General features: G+C 50.0%; 1 protein-coding gene across 5 annotated transcripts in view; it reads left to right on the top strand.

Moving 5' to 3' along the window:
- Window positions 1-12,438, top strand: part of SHANK2 (SH3 and multiple ankyrin repeat domains 2) — a 2,937,835-nt gene that overhangs the window by 1,639,493 nt on the left and 1,285,904 nt on the right. Inside the window, exon 1 of one of the 5 annotated variants that reach the window (XM_085643564.1) lies at window positions 8,840-9,082. The exons of the other annotated variants lie outside the window; for them this stretch is intronic. Coding sequence (XP_085499690.1) covers window positions 9,046-9,082 — 37 coding nt within the window. The 5' untranslated portion in view covers window positions 8,840-9,045. Of the gene's footprint in view, window positions 1-8,839; window positions 9,083-12,438 lie in introns of those variants that run through there. 5 annotated transcript variants of the gene reach the window in all.

Genomic DNA, 12,438 nt, shown 5'->3' with positions numbered 1-12,438 from the left:
GACCTTATTTTACTTTCTTCATTACTGTATGTGGTGATTAGCCGAGGACCCTCAATTTTTTTAGGCAAATCTGAGTTTGTTTTTTCCGTCTCTTTGCCCTCTGATCTTATGAGGACACTTGCTCTAGGCCTCGCTTCTGTTTCAGTAATAGCCTCTTTTAAAATCTTGTTGCTATATCCTCGCTTTCAAAGTCTGACTATAGTGTCCACCACACAGTTGCTGAAATCTACTTCTAGACTGGAGATACGCTTTAACCTTTTACATATATAATTAAAAACGAAAAGCAATGTAAAATGTAAATAATTACTATTCAATAAAATAATTATCAATAACAAATATCTGATCAATTATTAATTTCCCACTCTATACCCCTATAAACCTAGCCATCCACATCTAAAATGTGTTCTATAATTTACATATTTAAAATCAATTACATAATTCACAATTGTTTATTAATTATTATTAACTATTACTTAGTTAACTTCTCACCCTAGACCCCAACAAACCTAGCAGTGCACAAAAAAAAGGATAAATATTCCATAATTTACATATTTAAAATTCAATTAAATAATGTATTTGCAAATAATAATTAATAGTTCAAAATACTACTTAATTAATTTACCACCTTATACTCCTACAGGCCTAACAGCCTGCAAATCTAGAAGCCCACAATTACATTATGTAATTTAAGGAATATGTAGTTATTGCATAATTAAAAGTCAATTAAATAATTATTTCATGATTAATAATTAATTGTTAATTATTATCTCATTAACTGCCGACCCTATACCTTTACAAACCTAACGGCCTGCAAAAAATAAATTACAAAAATAAAACAGTATTACGTAATGTACATAACAAATATCATACATGTAATTTAATAAATAATTCATAGTTAATCATTAACTACCCACCCTATTCACCTACAAACAAAACAACCAGCTACACCTCTATAAATTACTATTAATAGCTATATTATAATCAAATAAATTCTAAATCACTTAAAATTATGAGCCATATTTTAAAAAATGAATAACATTTATATGAACAATAGCTAAAAAAAATATACCAACAAAAACACATTACAATAATTAAAAAATGAATATTTTTAACAACTATATTACTGAAAATGATATTAAAACCATTGATATTCTTTAAAATTATATGACTAGCCTCATAAAACAAAATTCTTGTCAAAAATATTTGTGCCTCATGATATTTCTATGTCACTAAATTTAATTTCTGATATTTATGTCTCCCGATAATTGAATCTCAATATTTTCGCTAAACACCCATATTTCATCACTCATGACTTTCTATGACCTCACTGGTAACATTAATGCGACATCTGGAGTGACACCATTGATGACCAGACTCGAGATAGGTGGCATGAGCTATAGCTACCTTTGGGCACATGGTATGTTGAAGTGATGTTATCAATGATGTAATAGAACATATCATGAGTGATGTGATATATGGGGTAATATAGCAGTGCATTGCAATATTTTTTATCATACATAATGCCGCCCCAAGCTGCACACTGCGCTACAGCCAAACACTGCATCCAACCTCTCACAGACAAGCAACTCCCCCGCTCACGGCCTTTGGCCGTTCATTTGTGGGGTGGGGCGCAGTGCCTCGCATGTGGCGAAGACCAGCACTCAAACCCCTAAAAGTGCCCTAACTCCCACAGCGCACAATCTTCTGGCACACGCAGCATGTGATTTCTCTCGCAGGCCCTGGCCGCACTTAGGCATACATACTGACTTTGTCAAAGAGTCACAACATCAAAACATAATAAACTGAGGAACAGTCTAGTTTACACCAGTCAGGGGAAAACGAGATATTTGTGACAGAGCGTAACTACACAAGGAGTGGATCGCATCTACGTACCAAGTGCCTCATGAAAATTCGTGGCGAGCATAACTCGTGTAATTCTGTGTAGCATAATCACGTGGATTTACCTAAGAATTCTGCAAGATTATATGGAATCCGCAACAAGAGTAAATCTGCATTCAGTGCAATTTCTCATCGCAATCTTGCCCTCTCATGTCCAAAATAGATGCGAGGATGCATTTTGCACTAAGAAATAGCCCTAAACGCAACAGAACACAAATAGAGAGCACAAGTAGCTGCTCACACTCACTAGATTTGCTCTTTGGGTAGAATTTTTCTTCAATGTATTTCTGCCATTTGCTAGTGCTCGCTAAATATTCTCTTTGGGTAGGATTATTCCTCAAGTTACTCCTGCCGTATAGCTCTATTTTCTTAGTGTCAAATGTACCCTGGTGTCCAAAATAGGCGTGATGGTGCATTTTTGTGTAAAGAAATATCACTAAATGCAGCAAAACACGTATAGTGATAGCTGCTCGCGTTCTCTAAATGTGCTCTCGTGGTAGGATTTTTACCCTGAATCACGCAAGCGGGAATCACTGGGAAATTATCGGTAATTCGTGTCAGAGAGTAATGGAAAATTACTCCAATAACTCCAGCGTAATTGAAATTCCACCCAGGCTTAGTTTAAATAGCTTTGGGAACACTTTCCAGTCACGCCTCTAGGTGGCAGGCCTCCCACTAGTTCAGATAGGAAGCACCAGTGTGTGGCAGGCCTTGGAAGGCGGGATCTCATGACAGTCAATGAAATAATCCAAAGAAACTCATTGCCTCCCATAACTTCAAAAAATCCCTGGGACGTTTTAAAAAAGTGATAAATGCTCAGTAACAGTTTTTCTTTATTTGTTGACGGTATTACCTTAAAACCCACTATTTACCAATAAACGGGCACTATCTTTCTTAATTTTTATTATAATAATATTTGAATTTCTCAGTTATATATATGTTCGACAAAAAGTCAAAAAGTATCCCTTGAGGAAGGCATTGCTTGTTAGTGGAAAGGAGTACGGGGTGATATACGTGTTTGCAAGAATTACTCTGTTTAAAAGCGCAGCTTTGCATTCTGTATTTCACCACAGGCATCACCTACAATATGCTTGAGAGGGCGGCGTGCGCACTGAAAGTAAGCCTCAGTGCGCTCTCGGTGGAGAAGTTAACGGTGAATTTAACACCATTTGACATCTAGATTTCCCCGCACTGGTGAATTTTGGTGCGTGAGCCCTCTTTTCCATATGAAACTCTGCACCTCAACCGCACCCAACCCCTGCCGCTGCGGAAGGTGAGAGAGTGCGGTAGTAATTGATTCACGCTCCCTCCCACACTAAAATATGGGTCACTTCAGAAATATCTTTGGCGTCAGGTTTTTGAAGTGGAAATATTGTCTTTGCGCGTTTTCACTTGCTCTTTAGTGTAACATTTGTTAATGCCTACGTAGCATGGCAGCGCGCTCGCGCTAAATAAGTACACGGGAGCCGGTATTAAGTGGTTACACACGCGGCTCCGACTGACTAGCCGAGGCCACGCCTCTTTATTATATCTAGCTAGCGTCTGACGTCACGCGTCAGCGCTAGCGCGGCTCACCAGCGCGGAAGGCTAGAACGCCTCGCGCACGCCGAACACTACACTCCTTCCAACCTTTATAAAACTTTAAGCAAAACATAAAACCAACGATGCATCTATTACCAGTCTGCCAGTCCTTACAGGTTACACCATATAGTCCGCCAGCTGGGATGAGGGTGCCGGGTTCTTCCTCAGGTTGTAGCGGGATGGGCCGCCTCTGGAAGGGGCCACCTCGGGGGTTCTGCGCCTCGGGGTGTTCGGCTCTACCCGGACTGGGGAGCTGCCAGGCGAGTTACCCCCCGGGGTGGCGGGGATGGACTGGGAGCCACTCTCCTCGCTCCGACCGTCCTCCACCTCCTGATCTTCGCTCAGATGGTCGGGATCCGGCCCCTCAAGCTCGGTCCCGGGACGTGAGGGTGTTCCTGGATGGACTTTTTTGAAGAAGGACACATCTCGCGTGACCGTTTCAGCACCTCTTTGAGCGGTCACCATCGTGCCCGTCCGGCGGGTGACAATCCATGGTTGGGGTTCAAAAGGAAGTCTGAACTTGCTGCCTGGGTAGCGGTCCTTCACGTACACTCGATCTTGTTGTTGTATCGTGGACTCCTTGGCTCCCCTTCGCCGGCTGGCGTGGTCATTCGAGCGCATCCGATTGGCTAAGGTCTTTTCGCTGGTGGCTTGCGCCGGAACCCACGTAGGGTGGTGTGGGATCGTGTCACTCACGATTCTCCCCATGGTGGCTGGTCCTGGCGCTGCCTCGGTCGTGACGTGGGGGGTCAACCGGTATTCCCGCAGGAAGCTGTAGATCGCTCTCTCCAGTGGAGATCCGTCAGCCATGGCGATGCGAATGGTTTTGTTGAGAGTCCTCATGAACCTCTCCACCTCTCCATTGGCTTGGGGCCACCGGGGTGTTATTTTGCGGTGATGGATCCCCCAGCCCTTGAGATACTCAGCGAATTCCTGCCCTTGGAAAGGCGGTCCATTGTCGGTCTTGACCACCCCGAATATGCCATGAGTGGCGATGGTTTTTTCGAACTTCGCGATCACTTCAGTGGCTGTCTGGCTCCCCACGATTTCGACCTCTGGGTATTTGGTGAAATCATCGATAATGACCAACGCGTGTCGTCCATCGGGGAGATGTCCGAAGTCGGCACTCACGCACTCCCACGGTCTCTGAGGATTGTCTTCGGTCGCCACCGGGTGAGGGCGTTCCGGCTGTCCTGCGGCTTGGCACCACGTGCAGGTTCTCACCGTCTGTTCCACCATCGCATCCATACCTGGGAACCATACTTTGGCTCGGAGCCTGCCCTTTGTCTTTACCACTCCTTGATGTCCCCTGTGGGCGAGGTCCACCGCCTGTTGAGCGAGGCTGGCCGGCATGACCAGCCTCGGACCCCGCAGAAGACATCCTTGGGCGTCCACGGACAGCTCACTTCTCACTTTCAAGAACGATTCCAGTGTCAGCTTGGCTTGGGGTGTCCGTCTGGTGAGCGAGGCTTGGATTGTCCTCCAATCCCCCGATCTGACAGCCTCGGCTGCGGCTCTCACGCACTCATCACCTTCCGAGGCCTCTATGATTGCGGCCAGGCTCATTGGGAGGGGTCGTGACCGCTCTGTCACGTACCGGACGTACTCCTCTGTATCCTCGGCCTCCTCCTTCTCCTCCGTCGTTGCTTTCCGTGGGTGTCGTGACAGATAGTCCGCCGGGTTAGTGGCCCCTGGTTTGTACTCCACCCGGTAGTCGTACCCTTGGAGTTGGAGTATCCATTTTTCAATCCGGGGCGGCGGTTTCGAGGATGACCCCTGGAATAGGGGAATGAGTGGCTTGTGGTCGGCTGTCACTGTGAAATGATGTCCATACACGTAGACGTGAAAATATCGGCATGCCCAGTGGATGGCGATTGCTTCTCGCTCGATTTGCGAGTACCGCTGCTCTGTCTCGGTCAGGGACCGGCTGGCGTAGGCGATGGGGGCCCACTCCTCATTGTCCTGTAGTTGCGTCAGGACCGCTCCCAGCCCAAACGGGCTCGCATCGACCGCCACGTTGGTGGGCTTTGCCGGGTCGAAGTATGAGAGGGTAGTGTCCGCAGACAGGGCCGCCTTCGTCGCTTGGAATGCCTGCTCCTGTTCCAGGCCCCACTGCCACGTGGTGGACGACTTGGTCAGCTCTCTGAGGGGTTTGGTGAGGTTGGAGAGGTCCGGAATGAAGCGGCCGCAGAAATTGACCATGCCCAGGAAACTCCGGGCCTCCGAGATGTTCGTCGGAGCTGGGGCATCTTGGACGTCCTTCACCTTGTCCGGGTCTGGGGCCACCCCTTGGTCCGAGAAAGTATACCCAAAGAAACTGATCTTGTTCTGCAGGAACTGACACTTCTCCCGATGCAGGGTCAAACCTGATTCCTGAATCCTCTTGAGAACCCCTCTCAACCTCTGGTGGTGTTCCTCTATGGTTGACGCGTATATGAGCAGGTCGTCGCTCACGTTGAGCACACCAGGGAGCCCGCTGAGCACCTCTCTGATGGTATTTTGGAATACCTCGGCGGCACTTGAGATGCCGAAGTTTAGGCGCCGATACCGTCTGAGGCCCACATGGGTGGAAAATGTGGTGATGTACCTCGAGTCCGGATGGAGTGGTAGTTGGTGGTAGCCTGACCGTAGATCCATCTTTGAAAACCACCGGGCCCCGTTCAGCTCTCCCAAGATGTCGTCAATGGTGGGCGTCAGGTGTCGCTCTCTTTTGACCGCGGCGTTAGGGAGGCGCATGTCCACACAGATGCGGACTTGTCCTGGCTGCTTCGGCTTCCTGGCGATGACGATCGGGGATACCCACGGGGTTGGCCCACTGACCTTTTCGATGATGCCTTGTTTCTCCAGGGCCTCCAGCTCCTCCTCGACCTTCTGCCGCAGGTGGAAAGCAATCCGCCGGTGCCTCAACGCCACTGGCTGGACCGACGGGTCGATGTGTAGGGATACTTCCTTTCCTTTCAGGCACCCAATGCCGTTGAAGACTTCTCCAAATTCTTCCAGAATGGTGTCCAGTTCTTCCTCCAGGACTGCCATGGCAAACGAGATCAGTCTTAATTCTTCGGCCGATTGCCCGCTAAGCAGCATCCCGCTGCCCTCTTCCGTGACGTAGACGGTGGTGCTGATGCTCTTCTCGCCATGTTGTATCTCTGTTTGGAAGCACCCAATGAGGGGGATGGGCGTCTTCTGGCCATATGCGAACACTCTAATCTTCGCCCCTTTGAGCGGGGGTTTGGCCCGCAGTTGGTGGTAGACATTGGCGGCCATCAGCTCGATGGATGCCCCAGTGTCAATCGTCGCCTTTACTTCCTGTTGCTGGACTAGTATGCGACATTTCGGAAGTCTGCGCTTCTTCTTCTGTGGTTGGTGGATTGCAAACACGTAGTGGACCGGGTATTCTTCGTTGTCGTCGTCCATGTCTTCGCTGTCTGCCTCTTCGCGTACCGCATGGGCCGCCTCCTTCTTGGCTTTGGTGGACCGGCATACCGCCGCAAAGTGGTTCATCCACCCGCAGGCGCCGCACCTTTTCCCTCTGGCCGGACAGTCTTGCATGCGGTGTGGTTGGCCGCCACAGTACCCACAGTCTTTCTTCTTGGCCTCCGGCTGCCGTTTCCCTCCGGTTGGCCTCCCTTTTGGCCGCACTACGTTCACCGCTTCCGCCACTTGCACTTGCTCCGTCTTCACAGGGCGATGTAGGGCTGCCTCCATGTGCGAGGCTCTCGCTTGCGACAACTCCTTTGACCGTCCGAGGGTGAGGATGTCCGCCAGGGGCTTTCCTTCTTCCTGAAGGACGGTGACACGAAGCTTAGACGAGTAGCACCCCTGTATGATTTGCCCTCGGATTTCCTCCTGCTCATCCCGGAACCCACACGTGCTGGCTAGCTCCTTCAGCCTGCCATGGAACGCATCCAGAGACTCGTCCGCCTCTTGCTTGGCTTGACGGAAGATGAACCTCTCGTAGTCTCTGTTCGCCATGGGCTCGAAATGGGCGTTGAGCGCGTTCAGCAGTGTGTGGTACGTCTTCGGCGTGGCTTCCACGAGCGTTTTGTAGATGCGGTGGATGTCTTTACCTCCCAGGTGGAGCAGCAGTGCTCTGCGTCTTTCCCTTGCGGTGCCCGCCCCTTCGAAGTAGAATTGCAGGCGGTCTGTCCAATCCCTCCATCGCGGGGCCAGGGACGCCGGGGCGCCATCCACGACAAACGGCTCGATGGCGGGAATCGACGCCATCTTGGCACGTGCGCGGCACGCGGTGAACGCTGGCTACCTCTCCTCTGCGTCGACGCCACGTGGCCTGCACTCCCCTGAGCGTTGGTCGGGGACCTCCCTCGCGCTGCTGCACCAATCGGGGCGCGCCTACCTCCGGACGTCGTCTGCGGGACTCTCCGGCGCTTCTGGGCCACGGCGATCACACCTGGCATGAGCCTGGATCGGAGGAGGGCACTGTGGTCTGCAGACTCCTCGTGGGGGCATGTGCAGCAGCACCTGGGCGAGACATATCCCTTCCAAACCGTGGATTGGGGCTCCAGGGCACACACAGCAGATCTTTGGAAAGGCCCCCCTGGCACCTGCAGTTGTCTTCACCAGGCTTCCCAGCAGGCTCCACCGAGACACCATGAGGGAAGCAGCATGCACAGGATTAGGCACCCGGAGAGGGCACCAGAAACACAGTGGAGTGCCAACATAGCACAGCAGGGCTCACTTGACCCCTCGTCGCCAGTGTAACATTTGTTAATGCCTACGTAGCATGGCAGCGCGCTCGCGCTAAATAAGTACACGGGAGCCGGTATTAAGTGGTTACACACGCGGCTCCGACTGACTAGCCGAGGCCACGCCTCTTTATTATATCTAGCTAGCGTCTGACGTCACGCGTCAGCGCTAGCGCGGCTCACCAGCGCGGAAGGCTAGAACGCCTCGCGCACGCCGAACACTACATTTAGAACTGTTCCTCGCAGCAAAAGTTCGCAGTGTTGTTGTCGCCTTGTCAGGGCAGGGCCACACGTCATTGTGCATGGCAGGGGTATGCATGAAAACTGGGGCCGGTGGCTGGTGTTGTGTGCGTCAAGCGTTGCTTCGCTCGGTGTGGTTGGTCGGGGTACACTCCGTACCTGCGCGGAGAGTCAGTCAGTCACTCGGCGTCGCACCACCTCCTAACCTGCTGGTGCCTCCCCCCTCCTCTTTCTCCTTGTGTTCCCTGCCAGCCGTGCCCGCTCGCAGCCTCGCCTCCTTGCACTGATCACAAGAGCGCAGGGCACCGCGCCGCCGCCGGTGATGGGTCCCACATGACGCCCCCCGTGGAAGGGCGCAGGGTGCGTGAGCAGCGCGGCTGCAGGCACAGTCAGTTCCCAGCTGACGGACAGGATGCGGGGTGGGCTCTGTCACCAGAACGCTGGGTACTGCTGCCTGCCCAACTATGCTGGCAAGGAGAGAGCGCCCAGGAGCCTGCTGTTCGTTTCAGGGCGCCGGCAGCTGACACACATCGGAAGCGGCGAGCGTGCGCGGGGTGCGCAGCGGTGTAGCCGCCGAGGAACGGACCGCTGCCGCTGCTGAAGTGAAAACAAAACCGGGAAAATGAAATCCCTGTTCAATGCCTTAACCAAGAGAGACGGTGAGTGAGACTCGGCTATTCGCGCTGACTGAAGTGGACTGGAAGCGCTTGCGCGCGCTGCGCGGTTTTTGGCTATTTTATTTTATTAATGCAAGATCACTCTGTGAAACAGTTCGCTGTGTCGGGCATTTCATACCTGCAGTTGGCATTCATTGCAGTATCAGCATATGGTGTATGTAGGTGGTGTGTGAGGGCTTTTTCACCTTCAGGTACAGCGCATTTAGGCTTAGCAGAATTATAGCGCCTGGTAGATTGCGGTTATTCGGTTCCCACTGCTCCGATCTCCGACAGAAAGAAAGGTGTGTGTGCCTTTCAAATAAACACGTTATCGGGCGCAGTTTTATGCTTCTAGCGCCTGGTGAGTGCGCTTTAATGGGAACAGATAGCGCAAGTTTAAAGGGATGCTTTCCGATGCTGAAGGCAGAGGCACCTGGAGCCAGCCACGCAGTAAATCCAGCCCGCAGGTGATTTATTATTTTTTTGAGCTGCGCGACGTCTCACGCACCTCATGTTTTTATCTTGCGGGATCACATGTAGTGCTGAGCGCGTGGAACAGGCGAGGGAGCGCTCCAGATTGCAGAGAACATGAAACAGTTGTCGGGAGTCCTAATCCCCCGCGGAAGATGAAAGCAGGTTTCTTTTAACCCCGCGCGCCCGGTTAAGATGCTGGGTTCACATTGCTTAAAGGCCACGCGCGCTGGTCCCCGCGCCAGGCGGGATGCGCTCTTTCCAGCAGGAAGTGCATCTTTCTTAATATAGCCCTCCGCTGCTTCCATTTTAACAGCCATGACAAAGACGTTTTTTAATGAGCTGTCGGCTCTCGCAGGCATTACTCGCACGCGCTAGGAAATGGACGAAGTAAGATATCCGCTGGTTCTCCACCTCCGCGGCTGCCATCAGAGTTCATTTTCTAAACGTAGCCTGTTTTGCCACTTAAACGTCCAGTCAACGCTTGCGCAACATGTGATCTTGTGCATGGGGGGGTGACCATGCAGGACGGTGGAGGAGGTTAATAAGGGATTGTTCAATGGGCGAGTGTGCGTAAAGGTCAGAGCTCCTAGTAGGAGTTCCAAGATTCAACAGAATCCATGTTCTCAGTCTTTCGAGGTGAAATTCACATTTCTATTGAAAGCGCTGCTAAGCTTTGCTTGGTCTTGTTTACTTCTAAAAAAAGAATGTGATGTGTATGCGGTGTGTGCGTGTGCTGTTGTGATGGAGCTAGTGTCTCTGAATGCACTGACACTGTGCTCCTCATTGTGTACACAGAAGCAGGTACCACCTCACTGTCACTGGCGTAGCTTCTATCAGTGCAGAATGTCCAGTGGCCCAAGGGCCTAGAGGCCCCCGGGGGCCACCGAATCCTGATTATAGCTGCTTGTCCCTGTTCAAACAGTGGCGAGGGGGCAGTGCTGGAAAGCAGGGGGACCTCGCCGGATCCTGGTACCAGCAGCTTTTTCTGGTCCGGGTCTGCTATCCGGCCGACAAAAGGAAACATGCTGAATGTGTCCTGGTGTGGTTTCGTTCTGGCACCTCGACACATTCAGCAACAACTGCTCATTGTCTACATTACTTTCCGAGCAGCTTCGTGCATGCGGCTTTGCGATTTCAGATTTCAGCTGGACCCAAAACAAAGGCTTGGTGCAAAGTACCATCAGCCCTTCTTTCGGTCCCATACTATCCTGATTGGGAGACATGCAGAGCCTAACGCCTAGATTTCAATACAGTGGAAGGAAATAACGGCGCACAGCTTGTTACTACTTCACAAGTACTTAAGAGAAACTATTGGCGGCAGCTCTTTAACTTTGTTCAAATCCATGTGGAAGAGACGTGCTTCCACTGCAGGATGGCAAGATGTATAGGTCTGTATGAGTCATTATACATATATTGATTTCAGTGGCATCATAAATCATACACGTGTGTAAATCAATGCACAGTATTCGTTACAGAAGAGAATGGGGATTATAAGGTGCAGAAATCACATGTCATTGATTCTTGACGTTATTCTGTATGTAATGCAGTGATCGTGGATGTCTGCACTAACAATAACAAAACTTTATTACTTCCCTAATAAACCCTTCTCTGCAAGCTTAGACAAACAACAGATTGAGAAAACGCTACAAGGATCTAAACCCATGACTTACAGTTTGCCTGCAGCTCCTTGAAGCCGATAAATAGACCGTTGTGCTATGTTAGAAAGTTTGCAACGAATGACCTGGAGGCAAATAAATGATCTTAGCATCAAAAGTAGGCGCCCAGCCCACTTACCTCGCTAAATAAAATATGAATCTGTGATCTGTATGGTACACGTTGTGCAGGCACATTAACCCTCTGTGCTACATTATGGGTCAAAACGGTGGCTGGACAAAACACTGAGCGCTCCCAGGACGGCATTAACCACCAGAGTTGTCCTACCTGTATATAACCCCTTCCAGATTGTTGGGCACACAAAGACCTCTGCTGCAGGAGTCTTAACCCTGTGAGATATCTTACAATCCTACCTGCTTGTGACCAATTAAGTAATGTCAACAGATTTACTGTCACATCTGTCCTTGGTGCCAATTACTCTGCAGCATATTGTTTTAATATAAATGTATACATTGGATGTCAGACTCTGTTTTTGAAGCTCCTCCCTTCATGACTACACTCACTTTCCTCTGCCACACCTTGACCCCCAATTGATCGATTCCTGTAGTAAATTGTTTCCAGCATTAGGGGACGGGGTGATCGGGGTCATTTAATTCATCGCACAAGGCCCCATGGCACACTGGCTATGCCACTGCGCACTGGGAACTTCGTGGCACGTACCCAATGTTTTTCTGGTGGTAAAACCAGCAGACCAAGCACTAGGACTCATGAACCTCATTCGCAATGACATCAATCCCATGTAAACGTGCCTTGTTGTACATCTCCTTGTGGCAGTGTTGTATTCGGAAGAGAGAAGCTAGACGGATTCCGAGCGGTGTCACAAGGGGACCAGGTCGTGCTTTTCTTTGGGCAGTTTTATGGAGCACAAACTTAACTTCGAGGTATTAGAGCACTTTACATTAGCACCAGTTACATTACGCGAGGTCACATTATTTTTTTACTTTTAGGCGTGGGGCGATTAAATAATTTATCTTCAATCACAGGATGTTGAGCTGACATCAAGACTCAAATCTGGTTTTCCAGTTTCAAAGTCGACAGCTCTGGCCATAATGTCACATCCTCTCCTCTTCCACAATTAAACTTTTATGTAGAGCTGTGATACTGTTTTTTTTTAACAGATCACAATACCTTGTGCCTTGCAGAGCTTTTCAGGCTTTAGGGCTCAGTTCTTTTTTTGCGGGGTTGGCACCCGCGCAAATCAGCATTGCTCC

The sequence above is a fragment of the Triturus cristatus genome, chromosome 3_1 (genome assembly GCF_964204655.1).
Source record: "Triturus cristatus chromosome 3_1, aTriCri1.1, whole genome shotgun sequence".
Lineage (NCBI taxonomy): Eukaryota > Metazoa > Chordata > Amphibia > Caudata > Salamandridae > Triturus > Triturus cristatus.
This window is presented reverse-complemented; position numbering and strand designations above follow the sequence as displayed.